Source organism: Sorex araneus, chromosome 2 (genome assembly GCF_027595985.1).
Source record: "Sorex araneus isolate mSorAra2 chromosome 2, mSorAra2.pri, whole genome shotgun sequence".
In the NCBI taxonomy this organism is placed as follows: domain Eukaryota; kingdom Metazoa; phylum Chordata; class Mammalia; order Eulipotyphla; family Soricidae; genus Sorex; species Sorex araneus.
In genome coordinates this window covers 250,533,241-250,553,782 of record NC_073303.1, presented here as the reverse complement: position 1 = coordinate 250,553,782, position 20,542 = coordinate 250,533,241, and the positions used below count along the sequence as shown (strand labels likewise).

Sequence of the window (20,542 nt, the reverse complement as noted above, 5' to 3'; positions counted from 1 at the left end):
TCCCCCCCACGCCCCGCCAGTCAGGGCCGTTGTGGGCGCCGCTGAGGCGGGGGCGACGCGGACACGCGGGGGTCGGGGCCGCCCCCCAAATCCAGCTCGCCGAGATGCTGCCTCCTGCGAGGGGGGGTGGGGAGCGCGACGGCGGACCCGGGAGTCCCGACGCGGAGTCCGCGGCCACCTGTGGCGGGGGTGGGGGTGGGGGACGCCGCCGGCGCGCCCGCGCCTCGCCCGCGAACTACGAGTCCCGGCGTGCCCCGCGCGCGCGGAGCCGGAAGTCGCGGCCGCTTCCGGTCCACGCAGCAGCGCCGCTGCCCCCGCGTCTCGACGTGTCACCGGCGGCGGCGGCGGCGGCGGCGGCGGCGGCGCAGCGGCCGGGGCTGGACCGAGCGACTTGGGGAGTTCGAGGCGGAGGCGGCGGCGGCGGCGGCGGCGACCCCCGGCGCGGACCGGGCCCGGCGCGGAAGGAGGTTCGGTTCGGGGCCCCCCCTGGGCGGCGGCGGCGGCGGCGGCGGCGGCGGCCCGGCCCGGCCCGCGCGGGGCGCGATGTTGAACATGTGGAAGGTGCGGGAGCTGGTGGACAAAGCGTGAGTATCCGGGGCGGGCGGGCAGTTGCGGCCGCGGCCCGCGCGGGGGGCGAGGGGGGGGGGTCGCGCGGGGGTCGCGGGCCGGCGGGGCCGGGCCCTGCCCGCGTCACGCCCCCCCCGGGCCCGGCCTGCCCATCATGGCGGCCAGCAGCCGGACGCCCCTGGCCCCGGCCCCGATCGCCGGCGCCCGGCGGGGTGCGGGGTGCGGGGTGCGGGCCCGGCCCTCGCCCCCACCCCCACCCGAGCGCACCCCGCACGCCCCCGGCCTCGCCTCGGATCCCCGCGCCTGGACGCGCCCGGCCTGGGCCACTGCCCGGGGCCTCCCGGGCTGCAGCGAGGACTCCGGGGCGGGGGGCGCGCGGGGCAGCCCCCCTCTCCCCTCTCCTCCCCGGCCAGCAGTGCGGTGTCCCCACCCTGGGCCTGGCCCCGGGCGGCGGTGCGTGCCCCCTCCACGGCTCCCCAACACTCACCAACACACACAGTCACCCCAACACACACATGCACACACCAACACACACAGTCACTCCAACACTCACACACGCACACACCAACACACAGTCACCCCAACACTCACACATGCACACACCAACACACACAGTCACTCCAACACTCACACACGCACACACCAACACACACAGTCATCCCAACACTCACACAGCCGTGGGGCATGCCCCCTCACGACCCCCCAACTCACACAGACACACCCCCAACACACAGAGTCACCCCAACACACATATACACACAGTGGGGTGGAGACCCTAGGCCTGGCCCAGGGGTGCATGTCCCCTCTGCAGCCCCCCAATACATACACACACACACACACACACACACACACACAGAGCCATGGGGTGGAGACCCTAGGCCTGGCCCAAGGGGTGAGTATCAACAGACACACACACACACACACACACACACACACACACACACACACAGCCATGGCAACCCTAGGCCTGGCTTGTGGGGGGTTGTGCCCCCTCCACCCCCCCCAACACACACACACACACACACACACACACACACACTCCACCGCCCCCAACACACACGACTTTGCCCACCCTGGGCCATCTCCTGCTTTCCTTCCAACAAGCCTAGGAGGTGTAACAAGTGGCCACCGTCACCAACTGCGGTTCTTCGTCCCCCCCAGTGTCATCCTTTAGCCTTGGGCACGAAACAACTCCCTTGTTGGTCCTCCCCTGCGCTACCCTTCTCTCCCCTTCGCTACCCTTCTCTCCCCTTCGCATCAGGCTGGGCCACTTGGATGGTTCCGTGACATTCTCAAGACATTAAGAAATCCTAACTCTCCCCTTCCCACCCCTGCCCCCCATGCACACCACCAAGAAAGCATCACGGGTTTACATCCTGTTGACCTGCTTTTCACTCCCCGGACAGGTTAACGTGACTAACAACGCTTTCGTTGCTTTCATTTAAGACCTGCTGGTGATCTTGATGTTTCCCTGCCCGAGGAAAGTTCCCTCACTGAAACCGCAGAGACGGTCAGATTAGTTTCACTGAAGGCCAGTGGGGAAATAAAGTTGGGGAATTTCAAACCCGTTTCCCCCGCACCCCCCCTTCTAGGGTTTTAGTGTTTATGCAATGACTTGTGACAGAGAACAGTTCATTGGTACCTCCCACCCAGCCTCAAATCAGGAAGTGTGGATGGCAAGCTATTTGAGGCTTTTTTTGATGCCCGAAAATAAAATAATTCACAGTGACTTGGGTAATACATCAGCTAGATCATAGGACAATTCTTTTTTTTTTTTTTCTAAAATCAGCCATTCCTTTGATCATTATGCCTCAGCATTTATTTTACACTTGTTTTCTTTTTATATGTTCTTTCAAAAAATAAAACCCTGGTTTCCTCATAACCTTGGTTATTGGTTTTTAACATATGGGTATAAAAAGACAAGAAAATCAATGTAAATGGTACAAAAGTTCAGGCCAGAGAGAAGTACTGGGGCAAAGTGCTTGCCTTGCGTGTGGCCAGCCTAGTTTTAATTTCTGTCCCTCTGAGCACCACCGAGTGATCGAGGAGCACAGAAAGAGCCCTGAGCACTGCCAGGCGTGGCTCCTCCCCTGGAAGTTTTAAAGTCCAAAAGTCTCCTTTCTAAACCCGAGGACAGCAACAGAAAACCCGAGAAGAACCACCTGGTTATCTTCGAGTACTCTATTTATGGAACTACAGAGGCTGGACATTTTAGGAGGATTCAGAACTCAAGGCACTATAAAAGTGACCTCCTGTTCCTTGTTTCAGTATTGTTTATCTCCTGTGCTACCAACCTTCAAGTTCTTCAGGTTAAAATTGCCCTGTCAGTAGTTACTAAGTCAGCCAATGGAAGAGCGGTTCAAAAATAACTTAGGTCTTCCTTTTTTTTTTTTTTTTTTTAAAACCCAATTTAGAATGGAGACGTGAATCAAGTTATTCAAGAATATGTAAGGCTTGCCTTTGCCACCAGGACTTTTTAAAGCTCTGTGGGAAGAGTAGAGAGATCAGAGGACTAGTACAGGGGCTGAGGCACTTACCTTCAGTGTGGCACCCCATGTCCTTGGGCCTCCTGTTAAACCCCTGGCTTGGCTGGCCAAAACTCACCAGGAGTGCTCTGGGGATGAACAAGATATGAAGTTATTTTATTAATGGCCACGTAGGATTTCATTTTCATCTCCCTGGTGGGAGAGATGAAATTATCCCCCCTAAATGTATATACATTTTACACGACTATGTATGTACCTGTGAGACTGTGTCCAATTAAGACTTCACCTTCAAAGCTACGATGAGGTGAAGTAGATCCATAGAACTTCTGTGATTACGGAGATAAAGTCACGAAAGAAGTGGGAGATGGGGCTGGAGCAATAGCACAGCGGGGAGGGCGTTGGCCTTGCACACGGCCGACCCGGGTTTGATTCCCAGCATCCCATAGGGTCCCCCACGTAATACCAGGAGTCATCCCTGAGCACATGAGCCAGGAGTAACCCCTGTGCATCACCGGGTGTGACCCAAAAAGCAAAAAACAAAAACAAAAGTGGGAGATGAGGAACCAGTCAAGTGATAAAACAACTCCCAAGAGAGCTTGGATTAATGGAACCCTGGCTTATCTGATGGAGGGCTCTGGGGAGCAGGTTTGAAGACCTGCTTCTGATTCTGACACTGCCGTATTAACGCGTCCCTTTTGAGACGAAATCACATCGATCTCCAGGTTCTGGGTCCTTCTCTAGTAAATGGAACAGGGCTTTTCCCATTTTGGAATGGTTATTTGGGGACGTAAATTTTCAGGAGGGGGGAAAATATCGAAACTAGTATTTTCTACTAGCAAATAGGTTTTGCAAAGTCATTTTTCAAAGGCGACTCAGGCTGAAGAAATACAGTTTTTAATGATAATCAGTAAATTTCCTATTTAAGTGCTTTAGTAAGCCTCTGACTCAAAAAAAAATAAAAAGATGTTAGCATAAATGAGGTTTGCTGCAGAAAGAAAAATACACTTCGAAAATGTGTTCCCTGGAGCTACTCTTAGACCCACCCGTGGCAACTGTTACGTCTAATGACATATTTCAAATACTGGCTTTTCAGACCATGAAGACTCCCCTCTGGGAGGGTGAAAAGGTGTTTCCCACAGTTATGGCACCTCCTGCTGGCATCAAGTGGCTCTGCTCCTCGGAGCACTGTGAAACAGGAAAAGCAGAGAAAGCCCGGGCCAGCCTGAGCCTGGAGGGCAGCTTCCTCCCACTTATCCTCCAGTTGCAGAAAAGCAGCGGTGGCAGGAAAGGATAAGTGGCAGCCTCCCCACATGCCGCCGCCACCGCAAAAGCCTAGCTTGACCATTGTCATCCTGTGACCCGCCTCCCCTTGGGGCTCTAATCAAACTGGGCGCTGAATATTTTGCCTTGCCATATGCGGTATAAATGCAGAGTTGCTGTAGCCTGTGCCCCCGGACCCCCACTGGGAGCTATAGTGGAAGCCATGCAAAGATTCGTAGATTCAGCCGGCTGTGGATTGTCGAAGCCCAATTCGAAGCCCACCTGACCCTTCTATTTCAGCACAGGGAATACTACTACCGGTGATCTGCTTCATGATTCACCCGTGTTTCTGTGACCGTTGTTGAATCAGCACTGGCCAGAGGCCTCAGGCAAGCACTTGAGTCTATTTCAGGTCACCCTCAAGCCTGGCTTTCACTCAGCCCTGTAACCCACCCAACCTGAGCGGGGTGTTGTATTTCCTTGTTTGAACATTCATTTATTTGGGGGGGTTTGGGGCCACTTCTGGCAGTGCCTGGGATTTATTCCTGGTTCTGCGCTCAGAAATCACTCTAGTGGGTGCTGGGGACCATGTGGGGTGCCAGGGATTCAACCCGGATTGGTCGCTTGCAAGGCAGGTGCCCTACCCGCCCTACTATCGCTCCAGCCTGTTAATAATTTAATAGAGCTGTAGAAACTACTATTCTATTTGAGCCCAGATGGATAATCTTTTTTAGAGAAAGTGTAATTCATTATTAATTAGATTTTTAAATATTTTTCCTGAACTTGAAAAGTACACTATCTCCCTTAGATAAACCTGCCCCTTTCAGTGCACCTCGACTTGAATTTAACAGTCTTTTTTGCCTTTCAGTCGTGAGACATTTTCTTCCTTCTATGTCATGTCTTACCATGAAATCTCTATTCAATCTGCTTCTTAGAACTTGAAAGCAAAGATGATTGTTTTCCGTTCTTCTCATATCAACTTTTCTTTGAACCAACTGTGGGTAATTGTTAATGCTGAAAACAATGAATTAATTATTCCTTCTCTCTTCAAGTAACTGGATATGAGTAGATATTAGGAATTTAATTCTAAAGAGAAATGTTCTAATCTCCTGCCAGCATTTTGTAGGTCGTTTAGCCTGTGTACTGCTAGGATCATGGGGCACTCACTGAGCTGCCTCTGCTTTCCTGGGCCCTTCGGTGTTAGTTCACAGGTAGTCTTTCATCTGTTTACTGAGTCAGCCATGGAAAGAACTTTTTTAAAAAAAAACAATTGAGTAACAATATAGCACAGGGGCCAGAGCAATAGTACAGAAGGGAGGGCATTTGCCTTGCACGCGGCTGACCCGGGTTCAATCCCTGGCATCCTATATGGTGGCCTCAGCACTGCCAGGAGTGATTCCTGAGTGCAGAGCCAGGAGTAACCCCTGAGCATCACTGGTGTGATCCCACAAAAGCAAAAATAAATAATCTAGTACAGTATTAATCCACAGTTGAACTTTTTCTGAAATGTATTTTCTTTCTTTACAGAATATTTCCTTTAAGAAGCAAGTTTATAGCCATCCTAAGTAACTTTTTAGATTTTGAATTGTTATTCTTTTATCTTTACTATTTGGAATTTTTAATTTTTCTTCCTCTTAGGTTTTTGAGCCACACCCAGCTGTGCTCAGGGCTTGCTCCTGGCTCTGTGCTCAGATCATCTCTGGTGGTGGTCTGGGGGCCATATGGGGTGCTGGGAATCAAACATGGGAGCTGCGTGCAGGGCAAATGCCTTCCCCACTGTACTATCTCTCTATTTCTTTGATAATGTAGTTAATATGGTTATAATGGTGTCAGCTGATATCTATGGTGTTGGTGTTGGTGTTCAGAACCACCACTAAAGTGTCCACAGCCTCCACAGCTGTCCATATGTCACTTCTTATAGGTCTCTTCATTCCCCTACCCCTCCCCCAAACTGCCTGATAATTTGAATTTTGTAACCCAAGGCCAAGGGTCACTAATCTTCTGGAACTATTCCCTTATTTTCCCACTTTCTGTACCACGCATGAGTCAGATCATCGGGTATTTGTTCCTCTCACCTTTGACTTATTTCACCGAACATGATGTCCCCCAGTTTCAGCCATATTGCAGCAAACTACAAGATTTCATAGCTACTTATAGTCTATTGTGTGTGTGTGTGTGTGTGCACGTGTGTGCGTTCTGTGTGTATCCATTCTTCTGTCATCGGACATGTGGGTGGTTTCCGTGTCCTGGCTTCTGTACTTTGTGCTTCCGTGAACACAGGTGTACGTACAGTCCCTTCAAATCACTATTTTTGTGTTCTTGGGATAGACGCCAAGAAGTCGGACTGCTGAGTCATATGGAAGTTCTATTCTTAACTTTTGGGAGACGTTTCCATACTGTTTTCCATAGAGGCTGAACGGGACAGCAGAGAATTGAGGGTTCCTTTTTCATCACGTTCCTGCCAACGCTGGCTGTCTGCAGCCTCCCACACCCTTTGGCTTTTAGGTTCCCTGTGGCAGTACTGGGGTAGCAGAGATCAAACCCAGGTCAGCCGCACGCAGAGGCACGTTGCCTTCCCCGCTTGCTTCACAGTCTCTCCAGCCCATTTTCAGTCTTTTTGATACAAGCCGTCTTGGCTGGCGTGAGACGGTCTCTCACTGGTGTGATTTGCACTTCCCTGTAATGAGTGACTGTGGCCACTCTTCCACTATGCTTGTTGGTTATCCATGTGTTGTGATTTGCACTTCCCTGTCATGAGTGACTGTGGCCACTCTTCCACTATGCTTGTTGGTTATCCATCCGTCTTCTGGAAGCTGAGGATCTCCTCCCTGGTTTTTTGATGTGCGTATTGGCTTTTGTGATGTTAAGTTTTGTGAATGCTTTGCATATCTTGGGTATTTGCCCTTCACCCGATGATGGATGTTTCGCAGAAATTTTCTTCCATACAGGACTGGAGCGATAGCACAGCGGGTAGGGCGTTTCCCTTGCAATTGGCCCAACCGGGTTTGATTCCTCCATCCTTCTCAGAGAGCCCAGCAAGCTACCGATAGTATCCTGCCCACACAGCAAGCTTCCTGTGGCGTACGCGATATGCCAAAAACAGTAACAAGAAGTCTCATAATTGAGATGTTACTGGTGCCCGCTCGAGCAATTTGATGAACAAAGGGATGACAGTGCTACAGTAGGGTGTCTTTATTTTGCCAGAGTTAGGTTTGCCATGCAGAAATTTTTTATTTGCTATAATCCCATTTGTTTGTTTTTATTATCTTTGCTGATGGAGTCAAGTAATTGAAAACACCTCTTGAGGCCGATGTCCTGGAGAGTTCTGTGGAGTTTTTTTTATCTTAACTTTTACTATGGAAAATTTTAAATATATTGAAAATAGTGGTACTATTATAATGAACTTCCGTTTGGCCACTTACACTTGGTCTACACATCTATATAGCATCTCTGTTCCATGTTGTCTAGAACAAGTGCTAGACACAATCTGTCATTTCATCTGTAAATATATTCACTGAAAGGGCAAAGAGCCATTAAAAAGAATCATTACCACAAAAGATGGAACCCAGGTTGCCCCAGTGCAAAGCGAGCACCTTAACTCCCTCCCCCCACCTCCCTTTAGCCTCTACTTTTTTTTTTTTAATTTTTATTAAATCACCATGTGGAAAGTTACAAAGTTCTCAGGTTTATATGTCAGTTATACAATATTCAAACACCCATCCCTTCACCAGTGCCCAAATTCCACCACCAGAAACCCCAGTTTACCCCCCGCCCCTACCCCCTACCCCCTACTGTATAACTAATGAATTTCACTTCATTTTTTCTTTACCTTGATTACATTCCATAATTCAACACAAAACTCACTATAGTTGACATAACTCTCTCTCTTTTTTTTTCTCTTTTTCCTTTTCCATTTTTTTTTTTTTTTTAATTTTTCCCCCTCATCCCCCTTCCTGCGCCTCCTAGTATGGTGTACTCCACGCCACGTTGGCCAGCTTGGGGCTTTTGCTTAGCTCATAGTCCAGAGGTGGCTGTTACATTAAGAACCTTCAATATTTCAACAAAAACTTACTGTTATTATTTGGAGTTTCCCCCCCAAGTCTGACCTGTTCAAATGGAACCCTTTCACATTGCTGCCGCGTCCGCGCAACTTAACATTTATAATAGCCTCTACTTTTTATTTCCTCTTTGTAGTTCATTTGTTAAAGAAACTGATACTTGTATTTGCCCAGGATGGATTTTGTTAATTGTACCCCCTAGGGGTTATTTGGGCCTCTAATCTCTGTATTTCCCATGAAGTGGTAACTGTATCTGGTTATTCATTGAGTTCAGGTTTATTTGGTTCTCTAACCTGTATTTCCTGTAGAGTGGTAATTGTATCTACTTCACAAAAGTCACAGTTTAGTTCTTGAATGCAAGATTATTTCATAAAATCAAGGTGTATTTTTAGTACAGACATACAGAGGGCCTTGTGGACAGACTTTACTTCTTTCAGTGGATGTTAGTTAACAATCTGGAACAACAGTTGGTTAAGGTGTCACTTCATATGAGCTTTCTGTGTTTAACCTAATTAGAGGAGTTCGTCTATAAATTTTTATAGTAATTTAGTGAGATACACTATGTCAGCATCTCTAAGAGACACTTAATGGATCTGGGAAGCAATTTGTGGTTGAGAGATCAGAAGTTGTTTTAAATCCTAGGTCCACTACTTAAGAAACAATGATCTTGGCCATTGAAATGGCACCTCCAAATTTCCCTATCCAACCAAAAGGGGGGAGGGGCCGGAGCGATAGCACAGCGGGTAGGGCGTTTGCCTTGCACGCAGCCGACCCGGGTTCAATCCCCGGCATCCCATATGGTCCCCCAAGCACCGCCAGGAGTAATTCCTGAGTGCAAAGCCAGGAGTAACCCCTGAGCATCGCTGGGTGTGACCCCAAAAAAAGAAAAAAAAGGGGGGAAGACATGTTTATTTTACAAGAATCTTGTGAAGATTAAATGAGTATGAAACACTCAGCATAGTTTTTGACATACACGCTTGAAACACCTATTACTGTGTAATACACAAAATTTATAGCTTCTAAAATGAGCAAGGACATCTAGTGTTTGAAAGATTATAGTTATCAGGTTTGATTATTTACAAGTGTGTAAGAACTGTCTTAATACATGAATCTTGGTATCCGTGGGTACTTTCCTAAAATGCTTCCCCTAAATAGACACCTCACCCTACCTTAGGACTCCTCCACGTTTCCCTTGTGTGTGTGCCTTGTGTTGTGCTAGTGAAACAAATGCTTTTACTTTTCTATTGTAACACATACTACAGAAGTGACTTTTGAAAGACATGTTAAGGGGCTGGAGCCATAGCAGCGGGGAGGGTGCTTGCCCTGCATACAGCCAGCCCGGGTTCCCCAAGCCCCACCAAAAGTGATTCCTGAGCACAGAGCCAGGAATAACCCCAGTAACCCTCCCCCCCAAAAAAAAAGAAAGCTTAAAAAAAAAAAGAAGACATGTTAAGAAATAATCTTTTGAAAAACATATTGCAATTTCTATTTGCTTATTCTTTTTCTCTCTTTTTTTTTTTAAAGCTTTCCCAGGACTTTAAAGAGATTTCTAATGTAAAATGTTTCTTTTAAAATGTAAAAAGCTTTTTTCTTTAACTTACACTTGATCCTTAAAGAGACTGAGCAATTTTAAGAAAAAACACTCTTAGCAGCAAATTTGTGATCTGACCATAGATGAGCTCACTTTTTTTTTTTTTTTTTGCTTTTTGGGTCACACCTGGCAATGCACAGGGGTTACCCCTGGCTCTACACTCAGGAATCACCCCTGGCGGTGCTCAGGGGACCATATGGGATGCTGGGAATCGAACCCGGGTCGCCCGCTTGCAAGGCAAACGACCTACCCGCTGTGCTATTGCTCCAGCCCCCCAGCTCACATATTTAAAGAAGTGACACTACAGGAAGCACTTTCCAGTTACTGCTCTGTTCTCTGACACAGGATGCCTGCTCGGGCCTGCTTTCCGTGTGAAATTAAGTAGAGACAGAGGACATAGTGCGGCCCATATTGCAACCAACTGAGGCCGTTTCTCACTTGTGGGTAGATTTAGCTAATGAATGGCTGAACATGAGTAGTTCTGCCAGTGTGCAGTAGAAGGCATGTTCCTTCACTTTGGCACAGCTGGTCAGTATTCGAGCCTCTTTGACCAAGAGGGTGGATCCACTTCTGGAGCCACTGGGCTGGGGGGCTAATAGCCCGCTGCAGTGCCTGGGATGGAACCAGGCCCCCTGCGAGCCAGCAAGTGCAGTGACCCATGTTCCCAGTCTCAAGTTCTCAGTGACCAGAGTTTTGTTTACTTCCACAGTTTTTTGGGTCTTTATAGTTTGCATGTTTCTAATTAATATTTTTAACTTGGAACAAACTTAACTACATCCGGTGATAAGTGTGCTTGTGTGCTTTTGAAATGTTTACTTCATCGCGTGGAAATACCCTTATATTTTGGGGGAGGAAAAAAAAGACATGCACTGAAAATTCATGTTCTTTTCTTGCTGTTTGTTGTCATACATTTTTAGCAAATTACAAAGAGGTGCTAATAAAACTCAAGTATTTTGTTTTGAGGTTGGGGGGTGGCAGTACCCAATAGTGCCCAGAGGCTGGGCCCTTCTCTGGTTGGGGGTCTCATGCAGTGATATTGGGGGGGCCATATAGTGTGGGGGGTTAGAGGGGAGTGGGCTGCATGCAAGGCAAGTGCCGTAACCCCTCTACTACCTCAATAGCCCAAAGGTTTTTCTATGATTTTTCTTATTCTTTAACAATTTTTTTTTGGGGGGGGGTTTTGGGCCATATCCAGCAGTGCTGCGGACTTCTCCTGGTTTGCACTCAGGGGTCACTCCTGGTGAGCTTGGCGGAACCTTATTTGGTGCCGGGGATCAAACATGGGTCAGCCAGATGCAAGGCAGGCTCCCGACCTGCTCTGTGGCTCCGGCCCCGTATCTTCCTTGGGTAGCACGTGCCTCCTCTCACAGTTGTGGCCATTCAGCGTGGTGATTTCTGAATGACATTTTCATCCAGATCGGCACGGTCACCAAACGCCCCCAAAGCAAAGCCCCTTTCCTTGGCTCTTTCTCGGTCATGCGTTCCATCACCGTGGGTGTTCCCACATTCGCCAAACCCTCTCCCGGGTTGGTCTCCCCAGAGCTGTCCCTTTCACAGGGTGATCCGCTCCTGAGACCAGACAGCCGGCTCTGGTCCTACAGCTAACTCTCCGTGGGCCAGGCTTGCATCTCCCACTGCATCCACCCTCCCTCCACGGTGGCACAGGCGGCAAACCTCAAGCCTCAGGAGCACGAGTCCCTCACGGCCACACCTGGGAGTAGCCCCGTGGCGCGGGGCTCATACACCCTCACTCTGCACGTATGGTTCAGACTGCTGGGAAGGACATGCACGATTTCCCCTGGCGGACCTGCTGGCTTAGACTTAAGTCAAAGGTGACATTTTGATGACGTGATTTTGTTTTCACTCGTTTGTTTTGAACATCAGACTTTGATCAGTAGACTAATCTTAGAATAGCAACAGTAAGGCAGCCAGGCAAGGTTATGCTTAGGAAAAAAATCAGTGACTGCCGACATCCATCTCCTCCCAAACGGGTATTTGATTCAAAAACAAGTCTCAGAACAGAGTGCGTGCCACAGGGCTTACATGTACTCCCGGGTAATCCTGTGGCGCTCTTAAGAAATAGGAAAGTGGTCCCGAGATTCAGGAAGCACCACGCTGGCAAGGAAGCTTAACAGGCTGCACACCAGGCGCCCGGGGCTCCCTTTCACTTCAGAAAGGCCTCTGAGCCCTGGTAGGGTGCTGGTCCTAACTGTCCCCTTCCAGGCCAGCAGGCGTAAGCAAGGACAAGGAGCCCGGGACAAGGGTGGGGAGCAGCCACCCTTGACGGCCTTTAGGTGCCCCTCTGTGCCCAGCCAAAGAAAGCGTGGAACGAGTGCAGACACTCAGGGAAGTTCTTCCAGGAACAGAGCAGTTTTATTTTTAAATGAAGGTGGGAAGGGTAATTAGCAGGAGATATTATAAGCCAGGAGACCGCCTGTCCCATGGTGTAAACTGGAAATAGGTCTACCTTTCCAAGCCTGTGAGAATTAAGTGAATTAACCCATTGCCAAAAAAAAAAAAAAAAGTTTGACCATTGTTTTCTTGTTCTCTGCTTTTGATTTTCACTTTGGTATGGTGAAGTGTCTATGCCGCAGAATTAAAATCTAGAGAACAATGACTTTTCAGTCTTTAGATTGGTTGTAATTAATAGGAATATAAAAGTCAGCAAAAAATTTAATAAACTTTGAAACCCCTCGAGCAGTAAATTTGCAGTGCTGATATTGTCACTGTTTAAGTGGCTATTTGATACCTGTAAAACTTACATTCAGGTTTCTCCTGCAAATGAGATCTTAGGGTGGGCGCCGGAGGGACGGAGGGAGGGAGGGAGGGAGGGAGGGAGGGAGGGAGGGAGGGAGGGAGGGAGGGAGGGAGAGAGAGAGAGAGAGAGTACAGCAGGGAGTGCGCTGGCCTTGCACATGGGCCAACTCGGGGTTCAATTCCTGAGTCTGCCAGGAGTGAGCACAGAGCACTGAGCCAGGATCAGCCTCTCCCCCTCCCCCCAAACAAAACAACAAAAATGTAAATGTACCCATTTTGTATTACCTTGAGAACTTTACCGTGCATGTAAAACCAGCTGAAGATGTGCTTTTCAACAAGAACAACATTACAATGTCCTTTCTTTAAAAAAAAAAATTATTATTTTTAGGGGCCAGAGTGGTAGTACAGCAGATAGGGTTCTTTCCTTGTGTACAGCCAACCCAGTGGATCCCTGACACCTCTCCCCCCCAATTTTTATTTTTTTATTTTATTTTTTTAGGGGGGGTTTGGGTCACACCCGGTGATGCACAGGGGTTATTCCTGGCTCATGCACTCAGGAATTACTCCTGACGGTGCTCGGGGGACCATATGGGATGCTGGGAATCGAACCCGGGTCAGCCACGTGCAAGGCAAATGCCCTCCCCACTGTGCTATTGCTCCAGCCCCCCAATTTTTATTTTTGAGGACCAAGGAGATGATTCCTGCTTTGCATGAACCCCAGGTTTGATGTGTGGCACCCCATAGTTCCCAGAGCACCACCAGGTGTGGCCACAAAACAAAACAGTTCAACTTGTTTTTGAAGTATGGACTGTAAGAGCCCCAGTGAAGGCAAGACACGCAAACAGGATGTTTCTCACTTAACATTTCGCCAGCTAAGCATTTAGCACCAAGTACGTAGTAGGATGCTGAAAGTGTAGCGGAGACTAACCAAACGAGGCCCTGTGCCTCCAGAAAAATCTCCAGCGCGCGCTGAAAGCAGCAGTAGCAGCTGTTGGGCGTCCAGCTCGCAGGGGAAGGGTGTGGAGATGCAGCCAGTCCAGTGTGGTAGGTGGACGGAAAGTCCTACCCGAATACGGGAGCACAGGAGTGATCCCGGGTGGCTGACGACTGGAATTGAAGGAATGGCATCCACTGTCTCCAAAATTTAGCTTCACCATATGGGTACTCATAAATGACAATATACATGGAATCATGTGCGGGTGACCCTACGGCACTTGCACAGTGATATAACATGAACAGCTAGCAGCGGCAGGAAGGCAGAGGCCTGGCACGCGTGAAACTACTTGGATCTGAGGCTCACGCTTTTACTCGAAAAGGCATTTGAGGAACTGGTGCTTTTTTGTCATTGTTTTGTTTAGGGGCCGCACCTGGTAGTTCTCAGGGGCTCTTTCTGACTCTGTTCAGGGGACCATACGCGGTGCCAGGAAGCTGACAGATTTTTAAACCAAGGTCTCAGTGGCTGTAGCTAAGGCCCAGCAAGAGTCTCACCTCCTGTACTGTTTCCCTGTTAACCACCCCCCCCCCGCCCCCTTTTTCATAGTCGTTATCCCCAGCAATGCGTCAAGGCCCTGTGGTGATGGGTATTAGACCCGGGGCCTCACATATGCGGGCATGGGCGCATCCGACTGAGCTGTATCTCTGGGCTGGTTCTTTGGTTGTTGATGCGTACCACAGGATAGGCAGTTGAGCTTAATGGTAATTGGTGTTTCTAAAGCAACTTAAAAAGAAGCGATTTAAGCTAAAATTTTGATTCAGAGTTTTTCTAGCAAGTGGACATGGATGTCCTAGCTACTTAGATTATAAATCTTCTATTACTGTTGTATCTAAATGTAACATTCTGTGCGCATTAACTTTTATTATTAAATGTAGTAGGTCACTGTGCTGTAAGAAAACTTTATAACGTGAACACTTGTGCGACAGCTTTGCAAACCTTGTTTTATGGAAGGAAGAGGTTTTCCGGCCTATTTATTAGTTGAATAAAATTAGAATTTTATGCCTATAAATACTTAAGATGTGTATTAGTTTGACCTGCTAATAATATGGTTTGGGGAGGGACATGGTTTTGGTAACCCAAAATAATAAGATTTGTATAATATGTAATGCTAATTGTTCCTTTTTACTATAGAGTAACCATAAAATAAAATGACATAAAGTCAGTTAAACCTAAATTTTATACTGTGTTTAATTTGATAAACTTCACATTAAAACTTCGGTGTTCTGTGTCTAAAAGCATAATATTCACTCTGCATCTTATGCTAAGATGCTTTAATGGAAGGATGATTACTCTTGAGAGAGCTAGTTATTGCCTAATTTTATACCAAAATAAATGTTCTCCCAATTGTGGAAGCAATAAATGACAGCTCAGACAAAAAAAAAAACTATTCCTTTTCATAAAGTTTGAATTTGTTCCAAGTTATATATATTGTTTATATATTTTTTTAAGTTTTAAAATTGAGTGCAGTTGATAAAACATGAAGTTAACAATGTTAAAATTGTTGAATTGTTTAGCTGATAGTGTGTCTGCCTTGCACAGGGCACAGAGATTTTTTAAGACTTGAGATCAAGGACTGGAGGGATAGGACAGCGGGGAGGCGTTTGCTTTGCATGCCGCTGACCGGGGTTCCGTCCCCAGCACCCCGTAGGTTCCTGCTGGGTTTCACCAGGAGTGATCCATGAGCATCACCCAGTGGGATCCAAAACCAAACCAGACTAGAGCCATTATTTAAGATAATATTCCTCAGTTTAGGCTGAGGAAACGTTTGGATGTGTTGGTGGTGGGTTTTTTTGGTGTGTGTTTTTTTTAATAGTTAAAAGTTTCAAGATTTTATCTTCACTTTTTAAAAATTTTATAAAAATTAGATTTGTCAAAAATACTGAGTTTTAATTCTCAGTGCTGCTTCCTCCATCCCTAGCAATGTAATCTGCTTTCTGTGACTCAAAAAAGATAACAAAGGAAGTGGAATATATAGGCGAAAATGATTTTCAAGAAAGTAATTTTATAAAATTAATTTTTGTCCCTCTCCCAAAATGTATTTTTTCCTAGAGATGTATTCTGATACAAATCTACTTAAGTTTCACAGCTTTATTAGTCACGTTCTAACTCTTGATTGAATTTTGGATTGTTTATACGATGGGCTGATTACTGAGTGATTTAAGTCTCACTTATGCTGTACAGTTCTAATTAGATTGCAGGATATCAGCACTTTCTTTAGTAAACAATGTAAAATAACTACGGTATTTACAGAAATAAGTGTTGAAAATTGCAGATAAACTTAATGTATACCTTAAGTATAGACTTATACCTCCATTACCCCAAGCCAAATACATAATTCATTTGGAATGTTAATGCTTTTTTTGACATAAATTAGGGGAAATACTTGTCCTAAAATAAGTGAATTTTACCAGTAACTAAATAAACCTACTTTAAAAAATTTAATGACATCTTATATGCAGCAAATATTGCACAATTTTAAATAATGTTTTTAAATGTAGGTAATTTGAACATTAGAAGAGCTTGAAAAACATACTCAAGCATAAGGGGGGTGTTTTTGGCTTGTTCTGAGTGGGAGCTACGCTGGCGATGCTCAGGGATCCCTCCTGGCAGTGCCCGGGGGACGTAGGGGGAGTAGGGGACGCGGGCAGTAGGGGACATAGGCAGTCCCCGGTGGACCTTGGGATTGAACCCAGGTCCTCCATTACAGGGCAGGCACCTTACCGGCTAGCTTATCTCTCTGGCCCCTCAAGTTTGAGTTTTGTTGTGTTTTTTTGTTTGTTTGGTTTTTGAGCCCACACATGGCTGTGCCACTTGGTGCCGGGGGATCAGACCCAGGGCTGCCGCATGCGAAGCCTGCATCCGAGCCTCCGAGCCATGTCCCCCAGGCCTCAAGTATGAGTTGTTAGAATATGTGGTGATTATTATCCTACTTTCGGCGTGTTAGATATACCTTAATGCCCAAATAAACTCTGATGAAGAAAATTCAAATTGTAGGTGTACACTCCAGTCAGACAACCCCTATCCCAAGGAGAATGACGCTACCTACTAAGGAGTGCGGAAACCCCAGAACAGCCCAGCTGATTAATTTCATATACAGTTACTGCTCCCCTGAAACTCTTTTAAATAACTGAAGCGCTGTTGCAAACAAGTTCTGGTGGGGAGGGACAAGTGAAAAAAGTTTTATATTCCCCGAGTGCGGTCAAGAAAAGGGATTGAAGAAGACAGTGAAAAATGGTGCTGTCTGAAATGTGCAGGTGAAGGAGACCTTTTAGGGGATGTGGGGGTGCAGAAGTGAAGCGGAAAGAGCGCTCCAGAGTCAGATGCCCCAGACAGGAAGGAGCTGGTGGAGGTGGGTGAGCAGGTATCAGGAGCAGGGAGTGCCCGGAGGTGTTTCAGGGGCTTGGAGACCGTGGCAGGTAGTTTGGCTTGTTGGACTGCGGGAAGAAGCCTGTGTGGAATTGTGTTCTGCAGAGCAGTAAACCACCCCCACTGCTGACACTGTGTTGGAAAGTGGATCAGAGGGGACAACAGTGTGGAGGCTGGGGGGTAGTGGGGCGGGGGGTGCAGAAGGCCAGATGAAGATTCTGACAGCAGGGAAGAGCACCAGGTCTGGACATGGGCCTCTAGACTGCCCGGGCTCCGATCTCACAAAGACCACTCACGTGACCTTGAATGGGAGGATCATACTCTGTGCCTCAGTTTTCTCCTCTGGGGATAATATTATCTGCCTCATGGAGTTGTTAGGAGGATTCCGTGAATTGTGTGCGTAATGGACTCAGGGCATTGCCTGGCCCAGAGTTATGTGTTTAAAAGCCAGTAAGCAATCAAGTATGATTATCTTTCGAAGTAGAATGTGAATTGGGGAATTAGAAGTGCGCACTTGCCTCTGCCGCGCGCCTCGCTGTGGAAGGAACACCTAAGAAGCACTGCTCTCCGGTCAGCACAGCGCTCAGCACCGGGCGAGGACGGGGACGTGCTTTGGACACACACACAGGGTTTGTCCACAAGGTGCTGTGCAGGGCTGGAGCGGGAGCAACAGCAGGGAGGGCACCGGCCTTGCACGTGGGTTGGATCCCTGCTCCCCTCTATGGCTTCCCCTCCACCCCCAGCCCCGCCAGGGATGATCCCTGCGTGCAGGTGTGGCCCCCAAACAAAGACAACAAGAAACAAGGTGCTGTGCAAAGCTTCCGGCTCCACAGCCGACACGGAGCGTAGCAGGGGAACCGTCAGAGCTTGCTAAGTATTTTTCAGCCTCTGATTCTGTGTTCACCTCTTCACGTTTCTACAAGTATTGTTCCAAGTTAGTCTTAAAATCTTGTCTTGACTAGAAATCTTTAAGTAGTTTTAGGGGATACAGAAAATTCATACGTCTTTGTGGCTATGCTTCCCCTTCCATCCCCCAGCTGAAGCATTAATCCACAGTGGCCTTTCCTTTCTTCCCTATTTCAAAACAATTTTTGTGAGGGTGGTATTTATCATGTCACTCTACTTGTGTTTGTTGGTCAAAGGGCTTCTAATCTGGCCCCCTTGATTCATATTTTAATCCGTTGCTTTCCCTCAAGCCACATTCTCCGTTATTAAGATGGCATAGATTTTATTTATATATTCACTAGTGCATTATCCATTTTGCGTGAAGCATTCATTATTAGGCACTGACAGAGAAACAGAATGCCATTATATATACAGTCAGTTCTTGCTCCTTGAATAATTTCTTTTAGAAAACCTCCATGATCGTGGAGACGGTAAAGTCCTTGGTTCCGGGAGCAGTGCAGGATTAGGTACCTGTCAGCCCCTGGTCACATTTTGCTTGGTTTTGGTTTTATTTGTGGATTACACCTGGCAATGCTCAGGACTTACTCCAGGCCCTGCACTCAGGAATCACTGCTGGTCATGCTTGGTGGACCCTATGGGATGCCGGGGATCAAACCCAGGTCAGCGTGCGCAAGGCAGGAAGAGCCCTGCCTGCTGGACAGTCCCCAGTCACAACGTTTTAGCCAATCATTATATAATCTTGTATCTTTCTATCTAAAGAGAATGTATTATTATAGTTTTAAAGTTTTGGGGTTGGGGCTGGCAGGGGGAGTCACATTGGCGATGCTCAGTGATTACTCCTGGCGATGCTCACAGGATTACATGGGATGCTGGGATCAAACTCAAGTTGGCCGCGTGCAGGGCAAGTGCCCGACCCACTGTGCTCTCCTCCGGCACAGACTTCATTCTTAGAACATACCACTACTGACTGATTAACGCTGACCTAAGGACCGGCAGCGATAAACGGTGCCTGCAGATCTCTGTAAGGCACATCGCAGTCTTACACTTACAAGCAGTACACAGCGCCCCGACACCACACTGGGGCCTCACGCACCAGCGCGGCCAATGCAAGGCGCCAAGTTGTGAGGATGGCACTGAACAGAGAGGGCAACAGGAAGCTGGGACGTGGCCTTTCTGGCCCCCGCCGGAGTACACAGCTCCGCAGCTCCAACCTTTCACAACTCTGCATGCTCACAGACGAGTGTGAAAGTGCTGTGAGCGCTGATTCTGCAGTTACAAACTCAGTTCAGGGAGGGAAAGAAATTTGTTTATATGGAACCTTCGGTTAGCTCGGAGGACTCCACTGGCTGTCCAGATACACCGTCTAAGGGAACTTACAGCCTCATGTTGAGTTTTACTACTAGGTGGACAGATGATGAGTTAGAAAAAAATCATGAAGGCTTTTTGAAACTTGGCTTAAAAAAAAAAACAACAACTGTTTGAAATGGGCTGAAAGAGGGATTGGGATTTTAGGAGAAAGTAGTCACCAGGTTAAGAAAATAGTGGGAGGGTGGGGGAGGGGGTGGAGTGATAGCACACGGGTAGGGCGTTTGCCTTGCACTCGGCTGACCTGGGTTCAATTCCCAGCATCCCATAGGATCCCCGAGCACCACCAGGAGTTATTCCTGAGTGCAGAGCCAGGAGTAACCCCTGTGCATGGCCAGGTGTGCTCCAACAAGCAAAAAAAAAAAAAAAAGAAAAAAAGAAAGTAATGGGCTGGGGCTTCAGAGGTAGGACAGGGAGAAACACCGCATATGGTCCCTCAGCATTGCCAGGGTGCTCCTGAGCACTGAGCGAAGCGTAAGCTCTGAGCACAGCTGCGATACAGCCCCGCGTGCTGCGCTGTCTGTCGGAGCACCGAGGGGAGCTCCAGGATGGCTGCCTCTGCCTGCCCTGCGCCGCTTCTCCCTTGAGCCACCGCTGCCATGAACCACACAATCCGGGCTTTCACTTCGGTGGACAGGCACACCCCTTTCCAGAGTCGCTTCTAGCCTTGTGGCCCGCGTCCGAACAACTCTTGTAAGCCTGTCACCGTTCGGGTGGCTGCAGTCGCTGGACTGTCCCCTATGGCAGCCTGCGCTGAGGAGGAGGAACCAGGATATTGAGGTGGGTCCTTGCAGAAGGAAAGGCCCTTCTGTAACCTCGTGGATTAATACTTATTTTTTGGAATTTTTTTTTTTAATTTTTATTAAATCACCATGTGGAAAGTTACAAAGTTCTCAGGTTTATATGTCAGTTATACAATATTCAAACACCCATCCCTTCACCAGTGCCCATATTCCACCACCAGAAACCCCAGTATACCCCCCGCCCCCACCCCCTACCCCCTACTGTATAACTAATGAATTTCACTTCATTTGTTCTTTACCTTGATTACATTCCATAATTCAACACAAAACTCACTATAGTTGACATAACTCTCTCTCTCTCTTTTTTTTTCTCTTTTTCCTTTTCCCTTTTTTTTTTTTCTTTTTCCCCCTCATCCCCCTTCCTGCGCCTCATAGTATGGTGTACGCCA

The 20,542-nt window shown here is 47.8% G+C and overlaps 1 protein-coding gene across 4 annotated transcripts in view; it reads left to right on the top strand.

Moving 5' to 3' along the window:
• The first annotated feature begins 342 nt into the window (after positions 1–342).
• CLINT1 (clathrin interactor 1) overlaps positions 343–20,542 on the top strand; it is a 57,642-nt gene continuing 37,442 nt past the window's right edge. For all 4 annotated transcript variants that reach the window (XM_055126642.1, XM_055126639.1, XM_055126641.1 and 1 more), the window contains exon 1: positions 343–584. In XM_055126642.1, coding sequence (XP_054982617.1) covers positions 544–584 — 41 coding nt within the window. In that variant the 5' untranslated portion in view covers positions 343–543. The remainder of the gene's footprint in view (positions 585–20,542) is intronic.